Genomic DNA, 26998 nt, shown 5'->3' on the forward strand with positions numbered 1-26998 from the left:
CTCAGCCCTCTCTTTCACCCACCTCCTTCTCCGGCAAGCCTCCGGAATCCGGCCGAGCCACCATCAAGCCACCGTATCCCATTAAACCCATCTCAACTTCCATCTTCTCTTTTCCTTTGAAACCCCATCTTCAACCCCCATCTCCATCTTCTCCGATGGATTTTTGCCGGAATCCGGCAGCATTACTTCAGCCACCATCCCCTAAATCCTAGATCTAACCCATTTCTCAAACCCTTGAAACCCCAGCCCACATCATTCTTCTAATCTTCCTCAACAGATCTTCATTTTTTGTGAAACCCACCTCAAACCCATTTGCAGCCACCTTCATCTGCAACCTGCCTTCTCAAATCCAAACCCTCCCCCTTTGTAAATTAGACCCCGAGAACTCCATTTTTCTTCCTCATCCCTAAATCCGACCCACTCTACCTCAATTCCCATCTCTGTCCCTGCAGCCCATCTTCTCCGACGATCGTTTCCCCAACCTCCCATCTCCGATCATTTTCTTTTTTTTTTCGGCTTCCATTGCCATCTCCATCAAAAGGGCGAGCCACCATTCCCACCAAAATCAATCCCCATTAACCTCCTAAACCCAATTCCGATTACCTGCGACCCCAAAGATTCGGCATACGATATTACATTTTCGGCCCATCATCTCCGACAACCTTTATCAGATTCGCGCTACCATCGTCAACAATTCGCGGCCGAGACAAATCCAAAGTGCGGAGAGGAGAAGCGAAGAAGAAGGTAATAAATGCTCTATTCTTTTCCTTGAAATTCAATAAATTCTGTTATCTTTTACTCATAATATTTGTGGCGGATCTCCTTGGATGTTTATTCAATGATGTATGTTCCCTTGTCCCAATTCAGAATGTTTGTTCTGCTCTCTAATTAGAAAGAGAGTATCTCTTTAGAAGCTGAAAGCTGACATTAAAATTCTTTCGGGCATAATCTTGGTTTTTTTAGGCAGCAAAAGTTTCCATTTGATCTTTTGAGGTTTTCTCCTTGGATTATGTATTTCGAGCTTTTCATAGAAAATATTTTCAGAATTTATGTTGGGATTCAGTTTTACCTGAAAATTTATTTCTTGATCAACTAGAAGGACAAGATGTGACTACCCTGTTTTGGTTATAGGGAATTCCCTTTAGTTTATGAATTGTTGACATGTAGTCTCTGTTGGAAAGTGGCACTAGTCATTCTTTGAATTAAAGCCAATTGTCCTATGATTAGTTTGATTCTTAGGTGGTCACTCAAGTACATATCCACTGTGTAAGAAATAGGTGTAAAGAATTAATGGACGAGGCGTTTGCAAAAGATGTTTCTTTACTAGATCTTAGTTGTAAAAACTGTCTGTACTTAAGAATTTGCATGTAATATTACTTCGAACTGTAGTAAGTAATGTGCCGATGATCTTGCATGACTTTATGAGGGATAGAATCTGTTTTCTTGAGCATTTGATATCATAGTTCATAGTGTATCATTTAGGGGTTCAGAGGTTCACTGATTAATTACTGCTCAAGTACTGGACTTGCCCTTCATGTTTGCGCGTTATTTCGCCATGATTTATCCTTGTGTTAGAGTGGTTTTTGAGCCTGGTCATTGATTTTTATTCAAACTTTGGTCTACCCGCTTAAGAGCTGTTGTTGTATGTTCCTATTGATTACTTGGTATTATAACTTTCATTAAGTGGCCAGGTAGTTGTAGGTAGTCAGACAATATTCATGGGAAGTGTTGGAATGGCATCAAATGACCCTTATTATATTGCCATGTTGATACTATGCACCTATGGCACTTTAGGCTCTCTCCATTTCACTCAGGGCTTACCCATGGGAATGAATTTAAGGTCCACTTTGCCTCACCTGGGTTTGTAAATGAAAGTGTAAGGAGAGATCAATCTAGCATGATGATTCAGGATATAAGTCAGTGGCCTTTACTTAATCCACTAGGATGATGATATTACTTGCAGATTGGCGAGCTAGGAATCCGTTTTCTTTGAATAAAGCAAAATGGAGAATCTCTTCTACAAATGCTCTCATTCAATCCTTTCGCCCAAATCAGATTTTGGCTTCATTAATCTAATGGTTTTCACTGAGATATCAGCAAAAATGATGATCTTCGGGGTGTTTTGTTTTGGGATTCTAGAGTATTAGGATAAGGCTAGTTACCCTCCCTTATCCTTCTTGCCCCCTTTCTCGTCCTGGGACATTCTAGAGGGTTCAGGGATTCCATCTTCTTCAGGGTCATTTCTGCTTATAAGGTTTAGAAGTGCTCCCTTCTTCAGGTCCTTCTTTCCTCACGTTCTTTGGGACCTCCTTTGAGCTTCGAGATTCCATTGATCATGGGAACACATCCCATTGGGTGAGGCTATGACGGAATGCTTCTTGAGCCAACCCCTTCCCTTCCTGCCTTAGAGTTTTCGCAGGTTGAGGGATCTCTTCCTCTTTAGGAAGAGTTAGGAGTCTGTCCTACCTTCATATAGTTAGGAGTCCGTCCTGCAGTCGTAGAGCGTTGGGAGTCTGTCCTACTGTCATATAGAGTTAGGAGTCTGTCCTGCCTTTCATAGAGTTTAGGATTCTGTCCTACCTCTATAGTGTCATAGGAGTCTGTCCTACCCTCATAGAGTTAGGAGTCCGTCATGCAGTCGTAGAGCGTTGGGAGTCTGTCCTACCATCATATAGAGTTTAGGAGTCTGTCCTACTCTTTATAGAGCTAGGAGTCTGTCCAACCTTCATGGAGTTTAGGATTCCGTCATTCCATCTTTCAGAGTCAGTCTTTGCATGTTCTTAGGTTTCGTAGTTTCGAAAAGTCCGAACTACGGATGGCTTGATCCCTAGCCGAGGGGTACGTAGGCAGCTAAGGCTTGCAGCTGGCATCCTGAGTTCAGTCACAACTTCAAAAACTTCTATAAGCTTCAAAACTTTTCAAACCTTCCAAAACTACAAAATTCTTCAAAATAACCTTACCAACAATTTTCAAAAGATCTTCCCATAGAGTTAGGAGTCTGTCCTAGGCGTTTGGGGTGTCTTAGAGTTAGGAGTCTGTCCTGTTTGTGTTGATATGCTGAGTCTTGTCGTGTGAGTGTCCTCAGAGTTAGGAGGCCTCGAGTCGTGGTCGGTTAGACACTTAGTCGAGCCGATGGCTAGACTAGAATGCGCTTAGATAGCCCATAGTTTTCCTTAGGACACACAGCTTTGCCACACATAGGGTCTACACCCCACCTGCATTAGTTATGGCATATAGGGAGTCCTAAAAATTATCATTCACTTGAACTTAAGTAATAGCAAGAAGCTTTAAAAACTAGTCGAGTCTAGTTGATCGAGTTTAGGATAGCAGTCCTAGAGGGTTAGGCATTGTAGTTTAGCATAGGTCGCCGAACTACGTTGACTCTGATTCTTCCCAAGGCCGGGATACGTAATGCAGCCAGGATGGATGGTGTTGTGTGCGGAGTCGTGTTGTGTTGTGTGTTTTGCTGTGTTTTCTTACTTTCATGTACAGATCCTATACCTTTAGCTTTAGCGTGCATGTGTTTGTCCATCAGAACTTAGACACCAATTAGGCATGACACTCATAACCTAACTATTCTTAGGTGCCATGTCTTTCATTTCTTTTGTTTGTGCTTCTTATTCATCTCCGAGACATGCATGATTAGCTAGACGTTATCTCGGGGATATTCGTTCCCATTTCGCATGATTTTCGCCCAAAACTCTTCAAAGTTAATAATAAATGGCATAAGAGACCAGGTGCTTGCACTTGGGCGAATTGGGGGCGCCTAACCCCTTCTCCATTCGTCATCAGGCACGGACCTTTTGTATCTCTGGTTATCTGTTGCGACAGAGCACAGCATGGGATCCAGGGCCTACTTCCTTGGATGACGACTCTTTCTTTGTTTAAGGCACGCCTCGAATCCGGGCTAGTCCCCGAATCGAGAGGTATCTCACTTTACATCGCCACTCATGCTGTGAGGGGCACTCTTTCGAGAGTTCCTTGGTGGAGCTCTCCTTCACGTGGATGATCTAGAGATTTTCTGGGGGGCCCGTCCCCCCGCCTCTCTCGGATCGGGGTCCACAAATGGAAAGCTGTGTTATACCAAAACTCAGCCCAAGGTAAGAATTTGGACCATTGTGTCGGACAGTCACACAAAACTTCGAAGATTCATTTCTAAACAACGGTTTAAGGCCTCGGACTGCCCATCAGATTGCGGATGGTAGACACTGCTCATTGCCAGTGAAGTCCCTTGTAATCTGAATAATTCTTGCCAAAATCTATTGAGAAAAATGGGATCTCTGTCACTAACTATGGATTTAGGAATTCCATGTAATTTGCAAACATCGGAGACAAAAACCTGAGCAACCGTGGAAGCAGTAATGGGACTACGCAAAGCACAGAAGTGAGCATATTTACTCAATCGATCAATAACAACCATAATGATTGTTTTGCCATTTGAATTTGGAAGAGAAGTAATAAAGTCCATCGCCCAGTCCTCCAGTATTTGGTCCGGAATTGGTAATGGCTGTAAAAGACCAAAAGGTTTTGTATGTTGGGATTTCGATTGTTGACAGATGAGACAACCTGAGACAAATGTCTTGACATCTTGTTTTAAACTTGGCCAATGAAAATTGACAGCTAAGCAAAATATGGTTCGAGAAATTCGAGCATGAGCCCCTACTGGAGTAGAATGGAATTCATGTATTAAGGGTGCCTTCAAGTTTGAATCTGGTGGAAGCATAATCTTACCATTATAGAGGAGTAACCCATGGCGGAAAGAATATTGACTATAGTCGTTGTGTCCGTGATCCAGATTGTTGCAGATCTCTCTGATATGCGGATGAGAAGCATGTTCTAGCTTGAGTTGATCCATTATGTCAAATAATGGAACAGAGAGGGTCATATAGGCAAGACTTCCAATTGGTTGTCTGGACAAGGCGTCAGCTGCAAGATTCTCTTTCCCTGGTCTATAATGAATCTCAAATTGAAACCCCATTAACTTGGTTAACCAATGTTGTTGCTCCGGTGTTTGAATGGCTTGATCGAAGAGAGATTTCAAGCTCTTCTGATCTGTTTGAATGATGAATTTCTGTCCCAGCAAATATTGACCCCATTTAAAAATAGCTTCTGTGATGGCAAACATTTCTCTGACATAAGTGGAAGCAGATTGCATTTTGGGAGAAAGTTTCTTGCTGAAAAAAAGCAATCGGATGACCCTCTTGAGACAAAACTGCCCCGATACCAAATCCTGAAGCATCAGTTTCTACAAGAAAAGGCTTTTCAAAATTCGGAAGTGCAAGAACAGGGGTGGTCGTAGCTGCTTGTTGTAATTGAACAAATGCTGAATGGGCAGACGAATTCCAGGAAAACCCTTCTTCTTGAGCAAATCAGTCAGTGGGGATGCTATGTGAGCATAACCTTTGATGAATCGGCGATAGTACCCTGTTGAACCCAGAAATCCCCTAAGTTCTTTAAGATTTTGAGGAGTTGGCCATTGAAGAATTGCTGCAATTTTGGATTGATCCACTGCCACACCCTCAACTGATACAATATGTCCTAAATACTCTACAGAAGTTGTCCCAAAAGAGCATTTGCTTCTTTTAGCAAATAATTGATGATTTTGTAAAATTTGTAGAGTTTCAGTGAGATGTATTAGGTGTTCTTCCCAGCATTTGCTATAGACTAGAATATCATCGAAAAAAACAAGTATATATTTAAGAAGAGCTGGGCGGAATACATCATTCATCAAGGACTGAAATGTAGAAGGAGCATTTGTAAGGTCAAAGGGCATAACTAGAAATTCATATAACCCGTCATGTGTTCTGAAAGCTGTTTTCGGAATGTCATCTGCTTTAACTCTAATTTGATGGTAACCTGAGCGTAAATCCAGTTTGGAAAAGTACCTGGCACCATGGAGTTCATCAAGTAATTCGTCAATGGTTGGAATCGGAAAGCGATCCAGAATAGTAACAGCATTTAGAGCCCTGTAATCGACACAAAATCTCCATGTTCCATCTTTCTTCTTAACTAGAATAACTGGAGAAGAAAAAGGGCTGTGGCTTGGTTGTATCACTCCTGAATTAAGCATCTCTTTAACCAAACATTCAATCTCAGCTTTTTGAAAATGCGGATACCTTTAAGGTCTGACCTTGATAGGAGTAGTGCCAAACTTAAGAGGGATTGCATGATCGTGTGATCGGTTTGGAGGAAGAGTTGTGGGTTGTTGAAAAACTTGATTATATTTATCTAATAATGCAGTTAACTCTGTATTCGTAGGCGAATCGATTAGAGAATATTCAGGTTGAAGCAGTTGGATATGAAAATACATCTGTATACCAGAAGTTGCAGCAAAGCGTTTGAAAGTATGAAATGGTATAAGATCCTCTGTTTTGTGATTTTCACCTTGCAAGTGAATTTCCTGACCTTGCCATTGGAAATCCATCGTAACACGTTTATAGTCAAAGATTATTGGTCCCAGAAGTTCTAACCATTGAACGCCCAACACGATGTCAGCTCCCATGAGTCGAAGGACAAAGAGATCCACCTGAAATTTATGGTTTGTCATGGCGAGTGTGACATTTTTGCAGAGACCTGAACATTCCAATCGTTCACCATTTCCTACCACGACTTGAAATTTTGATTCTGGAAGCAATGGTAAATGTAAATACGGTATTAATGTTTCCTGAACAAAATTGTTTGAGCTACCTCCATCAATCAGAACCATAATCACTTTTCCATTAACAATGGCTTTCAACCGCAGAGTTTTTGGATTATCTTGGCCTGTTAAGGCATAATATGAAATTGCTGGATTGATTACCAATGACTCCAAAACCGATGTATTGTCTTCCACAGTCACTGCTTCAGATTCTTGAGATGTATCCTCATTAAAAAGTAAAAACAATTGTCGATTTTTACATTTATGACCCGGATTATACTTTTCATCACAAGTATAACACAATCCCTTATCACATTTAGCTTGTAATTCTGCAGTTGTTAACCTTTTAATCTGAGTATTTGGTGGAGGAAATTTGGGAACTGACGAAGAAGAAGAACCCCCAATAGCATTATCAGTTACAAGTCTAGACAGAGGGGAAAACGGTGGTTTAAAAGTGGGTTTAGCTAAACCCACAGATTGAGATAAAGAAGTAGGTAAATGAATTTGGACTTCATTACGGATTTCTGGTTTTAATCCAAACACAAAGCAATCAACCAAAAATTGCGAAGGTAAATGCATAGTTCGATTGGCTAAAGCATCGAATTCTGCCTGATAATTCCCAACTGAAGAGGTTTGCATCAATTTAGCTAATTTTCCTTGAGGATTATCGTAAATTGAAGGGCCAAACCTGTTTTGGAGAGCTATAGAGAGTTGTGCCCAAGAATCAAAAGGATGTTCCCGCTCCATAGCTTGAAACCAATCGTATGCCTTCCCATCCAAATGAAAAGATGCGATCTCTAACTTCAATTCATCAGAAGTGTGATGAAATCGAAAAAACTTGTTTGCTTTAGAGATCCAAGCGGCTGGATCAACGCCTTCGAATCTGGGAAATTCCAATCGTAATTGTCTTGCTGAAATTCCCCCAAGATTGTGACCATCACGAAGTCCTTCTTGAATTCCAACTCGCATCCCTTCTTGATTTTCATGTCGCACCTCCTGCTCAATTCGTCTTGACAATTGATTGAGTCGTCCATCCATAGCAATTAGCTTGTTTGAAATATCGAGCAGAACATCTCGCTGCTGAATGGAAATTTCTTGCTGAGTTTGGAGGCAAGTTTCTTGAGAAGAGGTAGTCTCAAGTGGTTTCTTGATTGCATCATCCAAGATCTTCTATCGAGTATTCTCAGCCATGAGGTGAGAAGTCAATGAAAGCACCAATGTTAGAGCTTGATTGTATTGCACAAAAATACAGAACAGGAATAGAGAGAACTGGAGAAGAAGAAGAAAACAAGAAGAAGAAAAATCTAGTGTTTCTTGAAAAAATGACTGGTTTCGAGGCACCAGAACCTCCAATTACAAGAAGAAGAAAAAAATAAATTCTACAGATTGTTCTCCTTTCTTTCTCTCCCTGCCTACTTTTATACGCAACAGAAATCTCCTCAACTGTTATAACTACTTCTAACAACCTCAACTGAATTAGTTGCCTAATCCCTCAGCCTTGCTGGCAACACCCTGTTTCTACTGCCCATTCTTCTCACTGAAGCTGTAGCCCCTTGGTTCGTGACAAACTCTGTAGAAAAGAGAGCTAGGTTTGTGCAAAATATCAAAATATATATCGTTGTGCTGATAACATGCATTTCCCTTAATATCTGAGACTACCCCTCCAATGTTGCCTAACACGTCAAGAACAAGGTTATTTGTTACTAATATTTTGCTTTATTATCACCAAATTTATCTTTGAAGTCGTTTAAAACATCAAGAGCAACGCTTCAGCTTGCCTCTATGGTAGCTGCATGGTCTTGGCTTCATGCGGAATAGACATTCCATGTGTAGGATTACAAAAAATCAACGTTTCAGCTTGCCTCTATGGAACCTACTTGATGGATCAACGACCTAGGATCATCCGATCAAGGTGTTGTGGATATGCGACATGTTAATAACAAAGCTCGTCCGTCTAAGTTAGATCTTAAATGATCATCATCATCATCAGAGAGAGAGAGAGAGAGAGAGAGAGAGAGAGAGAGAGAGAGAGAGAGAGAGAGAGAGGGAGGATTTACCTTGATATTCTCAAGATCTACACCGGGCATGTCAACGACAAAGGTATAACAATCTGGGTGCTCATAAATGTCTGTTGGGGTCCGGAAATAGCTCTTAGCCCTCTTCACGTAGTTGCGAGCCCGAGGATGAAGCATATTCTCCATCTCATCCGGAAAGTCTAGGACCCTCTCCACTTCTCTGATCCACGACTCCAACTCTTCTTCCTCATACAGTACAATATCCATGTCCATTAATTTTAGCAGAAAGATTACCAACTTTCAAGCAAAAGTTGTGATTACCTCTTGATCACGTTTTGTCAGTCTGCACTTAAGGCCGTGTTTAAAAACGCAGATGTGACGCGGAACGCGGCCAAGAAAAATCCTTGTCGACTCGGTGCGGATGCGACCAAGAACGCGGTTGACACGGCTGAGTACTCTGTTGATGTGGTCATAACTCAGGTGAGTCAAAGGAGATTCTATTGACTCTGTAGGGCAAAATGCGGAACGCGGACGCGGCCAAGGTAAAAGAGAGTCTACTCGGGGGAGTCAATGCGGACTCGGGGGAGTTTTACAACACTGACTTAAGGTATTGAACAGGAGTGACGGATATTTATAAGGACTAGTTAGTTGAGAAGGGTTTAGGAGAGAGACGAATATCTAGAAAGATATTGCGTTTATATTATAGGTTCTTATAAGAAAGACACGTTACTTATTGATTATTTTTCAGTAAGACACGTTAGTTCGTGCATGATGCATCCCGCTGGTATAGCTAAAGCACACCTGGAGTCTAGTGTATTTGGAAGCAGGGGCGGAGGCACATATAGCATGAGGGGGCCCATGGGCCCCCCAATGACTTGAAGAATCCCTTTATACAGTACTGATTCCTTGGCTAAAAAATTAGTGGTTTAGCTATTTTAGTGGTCATGGCCCCCCCAATGACCAATGCAGTCAAGTGTATATTAGTCTTGGCCCTCCCAAGTGTAAATTCTTGGCTCCGCCCCTGTTTGTAAGGAAGATTAGTTTAGTTAAAAATTATTTTATTTATTTATTAGGTGTCAATAAGTGTTTAGAAAGTAGTTTTAAGAGTGTTGAAAAATCTCGCATTTGAACCTCTTTAACATAAACCCAACCCCCCCCCCCCCCCCCCCCCCCCCCTTTTTTTTTTTTGGAGAAAGAGGTCGTATTTTATTTGGAAACTCAAGGCCCAATCCAAATTATGTTCAACATGATTTGGGTCATTCATACGAGAGGTCCTTACTTGTAGATGGTATAACGTTAAAATCACTCCCTCTAGTAGGTTGCTACAAGTCCCATCCATTTTTGGTTATATCACTATGATCACATGATCCTAGCCCTTGACAGAAGGTGGGAGAAACATATATGTTACACAGGTATAGTGAAGCAGGCGTGATACACATTTTGGATGATTGGAACCATTGATCTTATGGGCCATCACGAGGTGACGCTATTGATCTAACTTTCATGCACACCCAATGGAGATCTCATCCATTAGAGAAAGGGTTGAAAAAAAAAATGAAGGACCAGAAAGGACATGCAAATCAAAGTGTTAAGATTGGAATAAAAAACATTTCTCGTGGCAAATTTTTTATTGGTAATTTTTTTCTTTCTCTTTTTGATTTAGGGGTAAATGATATAATTATGGTTAATTTAGAGGGATAGCAAGATAAATTGAACGTCTCTCTAAATAAAAATTGAATAGGGTTGGTTTAATTTATCTTTTTTCGTGGCTATTCAATAAAATATTATCTTTTTCAATTCGTGAGTAAAAAAGTAGGAGATTTTAGAAATCTCTTTCCTATCTATCCAAATGAATTTAGAGGGGCAACATTATGGGGTCTAATCTATTATGTCGAAAAGAGATCTACCAATTAGATCAATGATGTAAAGGGAACATGTATACCCCCCCCCCCCCCTTACCTGTAAAAACTAAGATTATATTTTTTTTGGTTCCAGTGCGAGCATGTGTTTCCTAATCTAATCCTCTGTGTCCTTTTTGTTTTTGGGTAGGTGAGATAAAAGCCTCAACCAATTTAGCTATAGGCTCCAATCCCTGTCCTTTGTATTTCTGATCATTACTGATACCAATCTATCCCAACAAGCTATACGTCGATTTTTGTAGTCTTTTATGTATATGACGACGTTTCCTATGCTCGAATGGGACAAACACCTTGTGGGTCCTTCTTGATGTTTCTGCATGGTGTGTTCCCGTATGGTCCAGTATTTTTTAGTATTTTTTATAAGGTACTGTACGGCCCACTCCATAGGATGATCCAAACTGTCCATTTTTAGGCCACAATCTAAATAGGTTGCGCCCAAAATTATTTTCATAAGATGATCCTAACCTTCGATCTAGAGGGAATCTATATAACCTCCATATCAGATGTTTCGATTTCATGCACGTGCCTCCTCCTGGCATTTTGGTAATGGTACCCCACATCTTACCATTTTGGTAATGGCACCCCACATCTTCCGCTAATCTTCTCGCGGATTGCCACACAACCAAACACACTGGGTCAATCTTCCACTATTCTTCTCCCAATCTAATCCTCTTGGCTTCTCCCCTTTCACTTTTCCTTCTCTTAATCCCCCACCCAACTTCCAACAACCAAATATATAGAAATAGATATCTATCTTCTATCTATCTACTATTATAAAGAGGGAAGGGCAAATTACTGTTCATGCTTACGTGTCCGCCTCCCCTTCAAGTTCACGTGTATTTTTAAATTTTCGGAAATTCTCAAAATTCATGAAAAAATGGTAGAAGGAGAAAAAATCCCTAGAACTGTCAAAAGGTCAAGATGGGTATAATAAATACATAAAAAAATCCCCTTCGTCTCGCAGCGCTTCCTTTTTTATCGCCATGCGAGAGAGGTTAGGGGATTCCTTTTCTGCCGAACTCCAGATTTTCGCAATAGGTGTTTTTTGAGATTTTTGGATAGAGAGCCACGATATGCAAAATCTTACCGGTCGAGATATTTGCTGGATAAGCATTACTTGAGATTTTCCTGATTAGCTCGGAAGCACGCCAAGCTTCTCGCTCTTTCCAAACCGCCGTATATCCCATCGTATCCCCAATTTCTTCCCTCAACGCACAACATACCCAAAACCACCTTCGCTTCCCTAATCTCAAAAATCTCAATAAGAACCTTCCATTTCCTTCTCTCCTATAGCAAAAACCCAACACAACTGATCAACACCCTTTTCTCCAACATTCCGAAATCCGAACTCTCATTCCCCTTTCTTCTATTTTGTTTCTGAAAGAAAACCCCAATTAGTGGGTGTGTCAGCTCTCTCATAGTGCACCAGTTATGTGGAAATCCCTGATAAAGCCGATTTCGAGTGTAGTCGCAGCAAAAAAACCCATTGTCATAAAGTCCCGGCAAGGAAGAAGAGCTGCCTGTGTGCAATTTGTTCCAACATTCAATAACTGCCCATCTATAACTCATTGCAGCCTTAGAAGGGTCATCTATTACCACCCATCCCGATTACAAGAACCAGAAGGCACTTTGCTGCACGGACCTGTGGATCATAAGCTAAAAAAAATCAGGTATAACTCTCCTGATTTTTTTTTATATTCATGGTTAACACATAGATCATTCAAATTATGCTACTCTAGGTAGTTCAATTTGCATCTGTGATGTACAACTGTATTTTTTTTTCTTTTCATTAATGAAAAGAATCCCCTTCTCTATTTTTTTTGGTAAATAATGACACCATCATGTCTCAATAGATCCGCTAAACCATCATGTCTTACCTATTTTAACTAGATTCTTAGAGCTTTTGTGTATTCGAGCCATGAGAGGGGGAGAGGCAGAGTCAAAGGTTACTGCTATTCTAAAACCGCCGCCGCCATCATTGTCTGAGTGGTTTGAGTTTTTTTTTTTAATTTTATGATTTTTTTCCCTGTGGTTGTGACCTACTTTCCTTTCCCACTGAATCATGAAGGTTTTCTTTCTTTTTTTGGTCTTTTTCCTTTCAAGTCCGAGTTTTCTCATCTGGGCCAAAGTCACCATGAGATTTTTCTCTTACTTTTATCATTATTTCTTGTTTTGCTATCGCATGGTCCTCAATGTTTTTTAATTTAGACCTGAATTGTGATTATACTGATTGCCAAGGTATATGTCATCCTCATATGGTTTGATATATCTCTTTTCTCTCTTCATGTTGAAAAGCTTCCTACATATAGCCAATATTATCTCTCTGCTAGGTGATGTGTCTGTATAGGAGCTATAAATTTGTGCTGTAATCTAACAATTTTTGTATTTAAAATATGACAGGATCTATAAATGTTTCAAAATTGATGAAGTAAATGTGATGTTGATGAATTCGTGATATCACTAATTGATGCTATGTGGATGATCTGAAATGGATGAGGATGCAGCCAAGGAGATGTGAGATTTTATTTCCCAAAAATAGATAATACTATTTTTTATAATATGAGATCGTCCAACATCCCACAACTAATCCAACAATGCACAATTAACTCTTCATCCTCTTCCTTTTAAACTGGATTTCTGATTCTACCGTTAACTGATGTTTGGCACTATTATGTTATAATAATTGCATAAACATAGGTTATCTTTTCTGCTTAAATTGGCTTCTAGGAGCTTTTTCACAGCTTTGTTAGTGCAACTATTCAAAACATGGAAGTGCCAATTTTTTGGGCCCTGTTAATTTGCTTTGATTCTTTTTCTATCCTACCTATTAAATATAGTGGTTTCATTTCCTATCATGCACATCAAATTTATTTATCAAATCTGCTACACTTCATTAAATGGAACTCCATATTGCCATTATCTACTCCTAATATCTTCTAATTCCCTCTATCGGCCCGTGCATCGCAGAGATATGAAACAAAAGAGGAAATGGAGTTTTACTGTTCACGGACACATGTCGTTCTACCCTTTCTCCCTATGTTTATTTCGATTCTCATAAATGCCCAAAAGATTAGGAAAAAAAGCCTAAAAAAGATAAAGAAAACCGGAAAAAACCATTAAAAAAAAGGCAAAACCCTCTCTGTCTCGCGATATGTAGCACTTTATTGGCGAGTATTTAAGGATCCTCAAAAATCTTGCCGAGAGTATTGCCCTCTCTGTATCTCTCGCTCATCCCAAAATCTCGTCCAAGAGAAAAAAACAAAGTGTATATCTATATCTATATAAAAGAACAGAAAATGCCGACTTTGTTTTCATTTACACGGGTAAAATTCCCATTCGTAGGGGTAGTTTTGTCCTTTCAATCCATGCTTAGAAAAAGAAGCCACGAGTATTGATTTCCTGAACATTCTCCACCGCTCTAAGAAAACCCACTCTTCGTATCTCTAAATTCTACCCCAAAAAAGCTCTTCAAGAACCCTTTTTTTTATCTCCACCTTTCCCTAGCTCTCTTACCCAGATCATTTGTCCCATCTGCCACTTGGAACCTCTCTCTTTTGCTCAACCTCAATCCTTCATCAGGATCGTCGTTCACAAAATGGGTTTGTGTTTTTTCGATAGAGGGTTCTCTAATTCCTTCCCTTTTCAAAATTTTTCCCTTCCATTACTATGTTTTTAATTTAGGGTTTGGTTTTTTTTCCTAGTTGCTAGACTTAAAAACTTCGGTTTCTGCTCTTGGTTTTAGGTTGGGTTTTCGATCTAGGGACGAACAGTTTTGTGCCTCTCTGTGATGCCTGGGACGCGGAACTAATTCACAAGGTAATTCATCGTCCTTTTAAATTGTTTGGATTTTACTCCCTGCTCATAGAATACGGGCTTTGGCTTCACTCTGGGTTAAAACATTTCTTGGTGGCTGCAGGTTTCATGGAGATAACCAAAATAGGTTGAGCGAGATACTCTGTTTTTATTTCTCTTACCCATGTTTGCCCGCAAAAATACACATTATGTTTGCATCCTGTGCGGGTCTCTATTCTAGAATGGTATGGTTTGTAGAGAATGCCTTTATATTTGCAATATTAGGTAAATGGTAAATTGGTGATATTGCCTTTTTAGGGTTAAGGGGAAATTTTTGTGAAGGGTTGCACCCTGTGCAGCAATGTAGGGTAACTATAAACGAGAGAAATAAGAGGATCTTTGACGACGAAGTCTCTGAAGTGGAAGGTGAATCAAGGGATTAAGGATTCATTACAATTTGGGCATTGATTAGAAAGTTGTTTTGGGGCATCAAGATTCTAGACTTGCAAATGGTTTGAGATTATCTATAGTAAGCTCAGTGAGATAAAATTATTTCTATATGAGGGGCACCTCGATACACTGAGTGGATCTCTATTGAGAACTTCCTTAGTAATTCGAGAGTTTCTAGAGAGGAAAATGGTGATGTAGTGAAGCTATTCTCAGATCTTGCAAGTATAAAAGACACTAATGAAGCAAAAGCAAGAGCCCTTCTTGTGAAGTTGCACATTTCCATAGTTTGGGAGGAGTTAAGAATATGCTAAATCTTTTTTTTTTCGGGAGAGTGCATCACTAGGCCGAAGTTAGCAATTGGGCAAGTTTTTCCCCTTTCACAATTCCTTGAAGAAGTTTTCCCTGAAAACCTGTTTCACAAATCATTCCCGATTTCTTCAATACTTCAAGGCACAAAAAAAAACTTAATTTTAATTTCCTTTCATCTGAGTCAGTTATCACTCGTCATTTAAAACCTGACTATCCATTTCCTTACTTTGATTATCTTTCTATACATTGACTTGAAACTCCTATCTTAAAACTTATACAAACAATTTTAGGTTTCCATTTTACTGCATTTTGAATCTAATCAGAGTATCTACTGTTACCTGCCAGTTTTCAATGTGGTTTTGGGTTATCATTTCAGATCACTTCTGAAGTTGGAATGTCCTGTAATAGTCTTAAGCGAATGTTAAAGTTTAGTTCAAATGCTAAACCTGATCACTGTGAGATGTCTAGAGTCTAGACAGAAACAACAGGTGGAGATAACAGGTCATTCGTGTCGAAGGTAAATGTAGAGGAAGAAACAAATTGACCAAGCCAGGAAACACAATGTATGATAATAATACATAAGCATGCAGAAGTGGACATCTTGAGTTTGAAAATTGTAGGAAATTGTGAAACAGAGACACAAGAAAGACAGAAGAGGAACTGCATAAAAAATTTAATCGAACGCGTCAAAAAGTGAAAAGCAGTAATACTTTATTTCTTCAGGGAATCATCAGTCAGTGCAATCAAACACCTCCAATTGAGTAAGTGGACAAGATAGGTTTTGTGAACTTCGATCAGGTGAGATCGCAATTCGAGTAGAAAGGGGACCTTTGATAATAAGAGAAAAGACATTTCTACGAAGGTTTGTTTTCTTCATTTTCCTCCTATACAGTTTATATTCAAATGGTTTTCTAATACCGAGTTTCCAAAGTAGTTGACAATAGAATAAAACCTTGGGTACAACTGATTGATATGTGACTGGTTCCATTTGCACCATTTGAATATATGGTGATCTCTTTCTAGCTCATTTTGGTGATGTTCCATTATATGCCATGTATTAGCACTTGAATTGGTATGACACCAGTGTAATTCAGCAAGCAAGGTTGTGGAATAGCAGCGGTACCCAGATGTATTTGTAATTCTATCAAGGGATCTTAATATATACACACTACATCCCAATCACAGAACGATATAGTACAATTACCAGCGACGACTCACCTGGTACCACCATGCGCTGCATAGAACAGTTGCATCATTGATAATAAGTGTATAAATAAGTCTTGAATTGAGTAATCCAGAACTTAATTCTGTCTCCAATTTTATTACAAGGTAGCTTCTTAAATGATGCCATAAATCCACTCGATGAACAATACACTTGGTAAAAAGATCGTGATCAAATTGACTCTAAACTAAAAAGATTTTGGAAAGAAAAAGTAAATCACAGGGGAAAAGATCATACTCAAAATGACTCTAAAGTCTAAACTAAAAAAAAAAAAATGGAAACAAAAAGTAAAACATAGGGAAACATCTTGCTACCCTCCACGTATCTATACTATCTATATAAAGCTGGATGTGGTACGCTGAGGGTGTGCCACGTGGCACCCCTCTGCAAACCGCATTCAGCCCTCTTTTTTTTTTTTAACGCAAAAAACCCAAACCGTTGTGGCTATTCGACAATTGTAATCCATTTCTAACGTTCCATAAATACCGATTGGCTCTTCTTATTTCCAATGCATAATGTTTCTCCCATATTTATAGTTTATACATCCGGAATTTCGGAAGTCACTCACTACTGGGAATTTCAAAAGTCACTTTCATATCACGTATTCTCTTACTAATTACCCATAAAATCGGACTTTCTATCTAATCTATCTCTAAACACGTGGGAAGGAGACTTTTTCTCAAAGCATCCTAAAATCTCTCCCTTTCTCTCTCTCAATAGTTAGATTTTGTTGCTTCTCTACATCACAACTTGCGTATCTATACTGGATAGATACGGAAAAAAACTTCTTAAAACAAAAACCAATTCTACTTATTACTCTTCCCAATATATCACTCTTGCCTTTACTATTTCCATTACAATTGGTAACTACTCTAAATTAATCCTATACGTTTTCATCTTGCCCTCTCACTTCCATCACAAATTCAGGAAGCCATTTACGGTATGTTTTCTTATCCCCTCCGGACTTTTTTTGTGGTATGTTTTACCTTCTTGATTGGTTTGTTTTGATTGAATCTGTGTGATTTTGTTTGATTCTAGGTTAAAGCTTTGCATAATTGATTTATTTGTTCTGTGCAAGGTTTAAGGAAATTTATTTATTTGGGTTGTCCAAGGTCTTTTCCCACAACTCTAGCAAAAATGGCGAATTATTTTTAACTTCTCAAGGTACGTGGTTTTTCCCCCCGGTTTTCATTTAATTTTTTCGTATTTCTAAAATCTTGGATGATTCCTTCGGTAAAACATGGGTTTATGGGTTCTCTTTTTTCCTTTTTTTTCCCTGTTAGGTGTCTTGCATATGAGTTTGAGTGGATGGAGAAATTGCGCAGCTCTTCCCACATGCCATTTTTTTTTTCTAATTTCTCGATCTTGATTGATGATTTTTATGCTATGGTTTATCTTTTTTTTGAAATGTATGCTATGGTTTATCTGCTCTCCCAATTAGAAAATATCCCCATTTTTAAAGTGTATCTATGGGTTGGGTTTCTATTACATATGTAGTAGAGGGCACCTCTCCATGTAATATTATACAGTAATATAAATACACGAATGCAATGGTTTCTCAGTAGTTGTTTGTAACTTCCATGCCATTTGCTTCTAATTGTTTAACAGTAAACATAAATATGTTCTAGGGATGCTTCAAATCACAAATCGAATAATGAAGTTCGAGGATTTGGAGAAGGCAAATGAGCCGCAGGGTATTATTTTTTATTTCTTTTGTGGAATCCATAAGTTTTGGTTTATCAAATTTGATGAAATCTATTGGTTTGACCACTTTTTCGTTCATAGATTCAATGTTTTCTTTTTAGTTACTCGGATTAATCAATTTCGTTTTTAAATCATGTAGTAAATTTGATTTGTATTGCTTCTTGGTAGTTTTGAGAAACGTTGGAGTAATTTATTTTAACGAATTGCCATGTTTTCTAATAACTTTTTTGTGGAATATTTTTTCTTCCTTGAACGATTTCCTTATTTAGAATTAGCTACATCTTTCTGCATATGAATAATTATTGTGTTTGCGGCTTGAATTGATGAACACGTGTCCTTTACTTCTAAGTTTTTGACAATTAATATATATCTGATCTAGGGATGGTGCAGATCACAAACCAACAATTCTGAGACTGCAAAAGACTAAGAGAGTACGGATAGGTCTCACAAGGTATCATTTTTAATCTCTTTTGTGGAATTCTTTTTGAAATGGAATTGTTTTGTGGAATTCTTAAGTTTTGGTTTATCAAATTTGATGAAATCTATAGGTTCGACCAGTTTTTCATTGATGGATTCATTGTTTTCTTTTGGGTGGCTTAGATTGATCAATATCATTTTTAAATCATGTAGTAAATTTAATTTTTGTTGCTTCTTTATAGTTTTGAGAAATGTCAGTTTTTTTTTAAACGATTTCCTATCTGCTATAGTAGATTATTCTTATGTTTTCTATTGACATTTTTGGGGGATATTTTTTCATCCTTGAACCATTTGTGTTTGCAGGTTAAATTGATCAATATAAATCTGTTCCAGGGGTGGTTCTGATCACAAATCGAATGTGAAGTCCTGCCCAAGAAACTGATCAGATGGTTGGGGGAGATACAATACATGTCCTACTTCCTAACAGGTTTTACTCCATGTTAAATATTCAATTTAGTTTTTTCTGATCTCTTCATATATTTTTGACCAATTTCAACATTTAATTTGTTTTCTAATCCCCAAATGTATATTTCACTTCCACTTACTGTGTCCCACCTCCCATGCACAGTAGGTTTTGAGAATGGACCTAAATTGTGCTTCCTTCCGTATTTTATCTTCTCAATTTTAGACTTCCCCTTATTTTCCTACGTACACCCTCTCCTCATCTTACATAGACCCCTAGCAACCATATCCAGCCTATCTCCTATCTCATACAAGAATAAGAGTAAGAGTTTTTTTTCCAATGGTAATAAGAGTAAGAGGTTCTACATTTTTATTTAGGGTTTTCACTTTTTGAATTTTATTCGAATGGATTAGGGCCATTTATTGGTCTATTGTTGTTCGTTTTTTTAGAGTAATGTTAGACAAGGTCCTACATTTTGTTATTGGGTTTTTTTTTTAAATGGTTCATAACGCCCCATTTGTTAAATTGATTAGTTGTGCTCTTTGGATCATAGACTATGAAGCATGGGTACGGGTACGGGGTGCGGGTACGACACGACACGGGTATGTGATTTTCCAAAAATCCCGGGTGCGGGTATGTTCGGATACGCCAAATATAATAATATATTTATTTTTTATTATATATTTATAAAAAAATAAAAAATACTATCAAATAACAATAACCCTGCCCCCCCCCCCCCCCCCACCCCCCCAAAAAAAAAGAAAAAAGAAAGAAAAGAAACACCCCTATTAAATTAGTTAAGAGCTTTTAAAAATTAGAAATGGAAAAACTAAGTGTCTTAAGCACGGGTACTCTCCCGGGGCTCCCGCACCCGACACGTATGGGGTGCGGGTACGCCCCGGGTACGTCCGGGGTACGTACCCCATTGTTTAAAAAAAAAATGCGTGTCGGGTGCGCACCTCGCGTACCCGACACGTCCTGCTGCTTCTCTTTCCTCTCCTGTTGCTTCTCTTTCCTCTCCTGTACTTCTCTCTACTTTCCTGCACTTGGTATTTACATGTGTACTTCTCTCTACTTTCCTACACTCGGTATTTACATGTGTACTTCTCTCTACTTTCCTGCACTCGGTATTTACATGTAAACCATTTAAGTGAATGTCCATTTACTTAAGATTTACATGTAAATAACGGAATACCCCCCTTTTGGATTTATTAAAAATAGTTTCAACACCCAAATCTAAAAGGAAAAAAAGTCAACTCTCCAGTTCTAGTACAAAATTCAAAGAAAAAGGGTCGGGTCAAAATTTTAACTTTCTTAACTTCCAAACGGTGGGGTATTTTTCAAATTTTAAAAATTCATAAAATCTATTTTGTCCAAACATTATTAAATCCCAAAAGTCCGGTAAAAAAAATCTCATAATTTGGTTTCTAAAAATTATTCATCTTGTCAGGCACTGGTCAACACACTGGTGACAGACTTTTTTTTCTAATGAATGATGTATTGATGCCTCATGTTATGAAATATAGAACTTAATCACTTATGAAATGAAGAGTAATATTAGAATTTTCCATTTTGGTGATGTTATTGTTATTTGATTGCTCTACAATTTTTATTTTTATTTTTATAAATATATAATAAAATATTAAAATATATTATTATATTCTGCGTACCCGCACCCGGTTTTTTTGGCAAATCACGTACCCACGTACCCGTGTCGTGTCGTACCCGTGCTTCATAGGTCTTTCCTCTCGGTTTTGCTTTTGTGAGTAATTAGGGCAAGGAAATGGTAATAGCACACCCATATTTTGATATTTTCACTCACCCAGCTTGGCTGTCCTTTTGCTTCTTTTTTTTAACTAGTGAGAACAAAAAAGTGGGAAATGATAAATCCTCCCCCTTGTTTTACATGGGACACCCAGCTTCAGTGTGCGTGGTTGTCCCAAGTATGAAAAGGGGCGGATATATCACTTCCCATTGCAGAAATAAAGAAGGTAAGGATAGCCAAATTCAGAAAATTTCTAATCTAATTATATGGTCAAAGAGATATGGATGGCATGCCAACTTTCAAACAATCTCCATTCTTATACAGTCAGAGAGAGAAGGATGGCACGGTAGCCAACTTTTAAAAAAAATCCATTATTATACGTCAGAGAGATAAGGATGGCATGATAGCCAAATTTCAAAAAATTTCCATTTTAATTATATTGACAGAGAGACATGGGGCCAAATTCCAAAAAAATTGCTATTATGGTCAAATAGATCACGGTAAAAGAGGGCATGCCTATCACGCTAATATCTTTTTTTAATTCCAAAAAACTTCCTTTCTAATAATAAGGTCAGAGTAATAAAGAAGTTCACAGTAAAAGAGGCAAGCTTACTAACATTCTTTTTTTATTAATTCCTCTCTCTCTCTCTCTTGTTAAAGTGTTTGTTGCCTTGCCTTTTTCACCTCGATAGAAGAGCTAACAAAAAGAAAGATTTTTTTGGGTTTTGTAAGTCTTCTTCCTAAACAAGCTCCTCCTTTTTTTTCCTGGAATGGTTAAAGCTTATGGGTTCTCATGGGAAAAATGGAACTTTGCATTAGCGGGTATGTTTTCTTAAACCATTTCTTTTCTTTTTTTCTTGAATGGTACTGTAAATCCCTTTCTTTTATTCATGTTAGTGTGAATCTCTGCCTCTCTATATATCATCCGGGTCGTTGTTTTTGGCGATCCGGATGGCAAACGACCCACGTTTCGGGTCGCGCGATCTAGATCGCGGGTCAAAGGGGGGGGGGGGTAGCGATCCAGGTAACCTTGGTCCAAACTCCATGTCGGGTGCGACGGATGCGCACCCTCGACGCACCCGACACGCACCCAACACAAAAAAAAAAAGGTTTTTTTTTTTTAACGTATGGGGTGCGTACCCGGGGGCGTACCCGCACCCCATACGTGTCGGATACGGGTACGGGATCCCCGGGAGAGTACCCGTGCTTCCTAGATCATAGATGAATGTGCGATACTGTTTTTGGAGAGGATGAAATTGAGATACACTTTTGGAGAGGATCGAATTGAAAACATAATGTGGATTCCTTCATTTCATTTATTGGACGTTGTTATGTTTTTAATGTTCCCTTCATTGTTTCCATGCTCTTTTTAATGCACAATACACTTTCTGATTTTGTTATTTTTGAGAATTTCTATTTTTCATGTACTATTGCAAGGGGAAGGACTTTCTCTGTCGCTTGAATTTCCACTTTGATTCCAATAAGAGTTGTTAGGATTTGAGTTGGAGTATCTTTCGGCATCTTTAGTTGATATCATTAGGATTCTAATAAAATTTGTGCGTGAGCTCTCTCAGATTTTCTTATTTTAGGTAAGAGGTTGTGATGTGAAAGTGCTTCCTACATGTAAGACAAATCTACGTTCCCATGGCCTCATGGTTCTTGATTTATTTCTTCCCAAGTTTCCTTAATCTTATTTGCTGATTCAATATTGAGGTTTCTACTTTGGAAATCACTAAATAAGAATATTATCTATGATTTTTTTTTGCCTGTAATTTTAAGGAAAATTTCTTCAATTATCATTTATCAAAATTTTCTTTGTTAACAAAATCCTGGAAAACGTGGTTGCACCACGCGCCCCCCCCCCCCCCCCCCCAACACACACACACACACACACACAAACGTAAAACTCTATTAGTTCCTTTCCTTAGGATTCCCGATTAGGAAAAAAAGAAGAGAAAAGTAGCTGATTTTTTGCCTAAATACTCTAGAGGAATAAATTGAGAATAATCTACTTTCCTAATCTAGAATTTTACTAATTCTCACCCCTTCTATATTCATCGGAGTGGCATTCTACCACTCCACGTTTCTTCTTCTCGATTTTCCATGCTTAAAAAGACATAAAAAGGAAGGAAAAAATGTCAATTAGAAGAACTGGTGAAAATGATGCTTATAAAGGAAGAAGATGAACCGGTGAAAATACTTGGAGAAACAGTTCTTTCCCAAAGGTGTTTCACATATTTCTATTCAAAAATTTCTATATTTCCTCTCTCTTCACCTTCCGTTGAAACCCATTTATGACATCGCACATGAGTTCACATTTTCTTTTTTCTCTGATCATGTGATCATGTTTGAAACCTCTATGTTCTATTAATATCTTGCGTTGTATATGTGATGTAAATATTGTTATTGGCTTTATTTTGTTTTTGGTTTGCAGATCAGATCATAACCCTTGGGATGGAGGTGAGTAGATTTTGCCTCTTGATTTAATGTTTGAAGCTGATGTTATATGGAGCAGCTCCTCTAAGCAAGAAGATTATACAGGACTTCCAACAGTTTCTATTTCTTTCAGGTAAAGGCAAAGAAATTTATATCGTTAGTTATAAATTAACTGAGTGTAATTATTTAGTAACATTTGTCTCCAAGGTTCCGTGAGTTTGGGACCTTATTTTTTTCCCCTATTACTCTCTTAATGTTCAAGGTATTCTTAAGGTAGTCTTAGATGTTATTTTATTTTTCCTGTGATGGCGATCATGCATTATTTATTTTCTTCTCATTCTCTGATATTCAAGCTTTCGGGTTTGTCTAGCTATTTTGATCGCGATCTTGCAAGTTTTTGGGTCTTTTTCAGGACTTGCGTAAATCATTGTTTATTTTTTCCTTTCTTCTCAGCCTTCTTCTTCCCAATTTTAATATGTGTCATGACTTTTATTTAAACCTTAAAATTGTATATTATTTTTAAATATCTTCTATGTGTTCTGGGTTGAGCAGGCTTGACAACTGGGAAAGAGGAGGATGTGAGTTTTTGCTGTGAAGGTGGAGAGTGGAAAAGAAGGGTGAACTATATTAATTTCGGATAAATTTCACCTGTTTGTTTCACATCCTTCCTGAATTTTTCTTTTAATTGATCTTGGGTATTGCATTACAAGTTTTCTTGTAATTCATATCAAGTGTTTTGTTTCAGGGAAAGAGAGATCATGGGCTTCATTTTGTTGCCATGGAAGCATAAAGGGTATATAAATAACTTCTATTTATATCATTATTGTTATTATCTTAGTTTATGGGGGAATATATGGAAAGTAAATTATTCTCTACCTATGATGTTTGGGCTATTTTGTCTTCAAATCTTATTTTCTTCCTAGCTTTTATGAATTTATCAAATATCAATTCAAAGTTTTTTGAATTAGTTACATGGGGGTTGCAAATATCCCTTTGCATTCCTTTTTAGATAAATACAACTTATCGACTCATTTTTGTTGTGTCTTTTCAGGTCATAGTGATTATTGATGCCTTTTCATCTTACTGATCCCACCCGAATTTTGTAGAAAAATATTACGATATTTGCCCTCTTTTGTCATTAGTTTGATCATCAAAACACTATCATTCTGGATCAGGTTTTGTGTAGGACTCTGGTTAGGATCTCACTTTGTGGCGTGTATTCTGGACCCTTTTAATTTAGTTAGCTTCAGGGATCACGAGGCTAAGATGTTTGAGTGCTGTGACCGCGTGGAGGAAAAGTTTAAAGGGAAGTATATTTGGTAGGAATGTGAAAGAGTAGACCTAACAAGTTTTCTTAGGATTTTATGTCCTTTCGAGGAGGGGAGCCCTCATCGTCAAAGCGGATCTCAAAATGTGGTGAAGTGTGTGCTCAGAAGAGTAGAGACCCATGGAGTTTGAGTCTTACCATCAATGAGATAGGCAAGAGTTAGTACGGACTTTAGTGAAGAGCAACCTCTGCTCCTTTTGTAATTGTTCGCTTTTGGTTTATGCTCTTGAATCTTCTTAAAAAAAATTTAAAATTTAGCTTTGAGAAAGTCGTATTTCATTACTTATGTCTAAGTCATAATTAATAACTCATTAAATGCATTACCCAAATCTTGGATTTTATGATTTTAAAATATTTTTAATTATTATATTTTTGCCATTCGAAAATGTATTTCCCAGTACTGCCTGAGAAAAAAAATGTTGCTCAAGTTAGCCTAATAAATACCCGAGCCAATAAATTCCAAAGAGCAATATTTGTCATTTAGACTATAACCAGTTTACAATAAAATGTCATGATAACAGGAAAAATCTTTAATTTCTGTATTCTCTGACTTGGGTGGTTTGACAGCTCCTACTCTATGGTGTCATTTAGACATGGTAATTACCACTTCTTGATCCTTTAGGATTTAATCCCAGCGTATGCTTTTATTGTTCTATTGCAAGGATTTTTATTCTACCATTTAAAGCTTATTATGTCGTTTTATGTGTTGTTGATGCATCTGCCTCTGATGAGGTTCATCGTCTGTTGTGATCAGAACAAAGCTGGCGATACTGAGTCTCAAATTTCTCTGCAGAAGTTTTCAGTATGTGCATTTCTTGTTATGTTTAAAAATGGCCTCTTTGTAAATAATATCTGGCTCCATGGGATATGAGGCGTCAGACACATTGGTTCTGAGAAGACCAACATGCTTATACATCCATGTAGTTATATGATAATTAATAAAATTAAGTTTCTTAGTATAACAATAATACTTCAACCTTGAGGTCTCAGGTTCGATCCCAGCTTACCGATCAAAAAAAAAAACAATAATACAATATTAGTTCATGAAGCATGAGATGCAAGAAAAAATAATTAAAAATTAAAAAAAAAAAATGTGTTCAGGTCTATTCATGTAAACTAAACTTTACCGTGCTGCTTGTTTAAGTGATTCCAGCAACAGGAATGGGGGATTGATTTTCTCAGATGTGGGCAGGCCCCTAAATAGGCCTGTGGGGAAAGTATATAAAGAACATAAATAATACCAAATAATCAAAGAAAACAAAGATTATAAATAATATACAAATACTCTTTCGAAAAAAATAAATAGTATACAAATACTACTGATAAACAAGAAAAGAGATTGCCTTAAGGTCTCCAATATCTGTGTTTGAGGCATATCTGGCATGTGCCTGAGATCATAATGTTTTAAAATATGGAAGGCCGTTATTGCATAATTTTTTTTTAATGGTACCCGTATTGCATAAATTACTGTTGAAGATAAATAACTGCCGTTGTGGTGGCAAAATGCATGCAGCTTCTGTTTCAGTAGTTGAAGCTGGATAAACTTTTATGTCTGACATTTTAAATAATGTGTTTATATATGTAGAGTTCAACAGCCATATCAAGTGCTGATCTCTTCGGTCAAGACATGGATGATTCTCAACTTGACCTCACAGCATCTGACCTCATCAACCGAATCTCCTTTCAGGTAGTATGTGTTGTAACTTAGAACATTGTAAATTTGGTTTCTTGTCAATTAAATGGACCTTTGACAATTCCAAGCAAAGTCGGCCATTACACACCATGGCGTGGGCGGGCTTGGCACACCTTGCATGGTCGGCCGTGGCACCGTCTGGCATAGTTGTTGGGCTTTGGCGGCCTTGGTTCATTTGGAATTGCTTCAAATGTTATTTGAACTGCCCTTGGTTCGTTAGCTTAGATCCTTAGATTTGTTATGCTTGTGGTTGGTTTATTTTGCAGGGAGCACAGGATATCTCGTTCTTAAAGAATATGGCAGGGGAGAGTGGGAAGAAGCTAACATCTTTTGCTTCCAATTTTATAACAGATCTTCAAGATAGAATCCTCTGAGTGTGCTGCAATGCAATCACCAATATTGGGTGTGTGTTCAAAATCAAAGAAAATCATCACAATACAAACGTTCTTTACATTGTATATGCTGTTTCTTTTCTCCCCTAGGTGCCTCTCAAATTCTTTCCATAGATAAATAAATTCAAACTTTCCTAGTTGCTGTGTGACAGTGGCTTTTGTAGTAGTGTGGGGAAATGTATGGGTGGTGTACCGGTGTGGGGAAATGTTTGGTGCTGAAATATAATATTCTGTGTGTTTAATCCCCCTGTTTGGTTCTCCTCTTGCAGTTTGTATTTGTGAACTGCTTTGTGGATTACTGTTGCATCCTCTCACCCACTATATTATTTTTTTGTGACGGGATTGGGACTTGAGAAGAGACAAACAACATCGAAAGCCATGCTCAAGAGCCGTCAAATTTGATTGCAGGATTAATCCTATTTCAATAAATTAAAATAATTTATAACTAATAAAAAGC

General features: G+C 38.0%; 1 protein-coding gene across 39 annotated transcripts; it reads left to right on the plus strand.

Annotated features, from left to right (window-relative positions):
- The first annotated feature begins 605 nt into the window (after positions 1-605).
- Positions 606-26785, plus strand: LOC143877104 (putative ADP-ribosylation factor GTPase-activating protein AGD8). 39 transcript variants are annotated; one of them, XM_077378911.1, is made up of 15 exons: positions 606-744; positions 12972-13085; positions 14314-14387; positions 14488-14608; positions 17423-17508; positions 17973-18038; positions 18428-18499; positions 18829-18952; positions 23128-23262; positions 23682-23779; positions 23875-23922; positions 24978-25052; positions 25211-25258; positions 26042-26143; positions 26416-26785. In XM_077378911.1, the coding sequence occupies exons 12-15, from the start codon at positions 25050-25052 to the stop codon at positions 26521-26523; spliced, it is 261 nt and encodes an 86-aa protein (XP_077235026.1). In that variant the 5' UTR covers positions 606-744; positions 12972-13085; positions 14314-14387; positions 14488-14608; positions 17423-17508; positions 17973-18038; positions 18428-18499; positions 18829-18952; positions 23128-23262; positions 23682-23779; positions 23875-23922; positions 24978-25049; the 3' UTR covers positions 26524-26785. The 39 variants fall into 39 exon arrangements, with proteins under 39 accessions (XP_077235026.1, XP_077235052.1, XP_077235053.1 ...); XM_077378937.1 differs by lacking the exon at positions 17973-18038 and having other exon boundaries at positions 23128-23153; positions 23235-23262; XM_077378938.1 differs by lacking the exon at positions 17973-18038 and having other exon boundaries at positions 23128-23153; positions 23235-23262; positions 23682-23746.
- Positions 26786-26998: the final 213 nt, after the last annotated feature.

The sequence above is a fragment of the Tasmannia lanceolata genome, unplaced genomic scaffold (assembly GCF_043159265.1).
Source record: "Tasmannia lanceolata isolate RefF3 unplaced genomic scaffold, GAP_Taslan_0.1 ptg000005l, whole genome shotgun sequence".
Taxonomy (NCBI): Eukaryota; Viridiplantae; Streptophyta; class Magnoliopsida; order Canellales; family Winteraceae; genus Tasmannia; species Tasmannia lanceolata.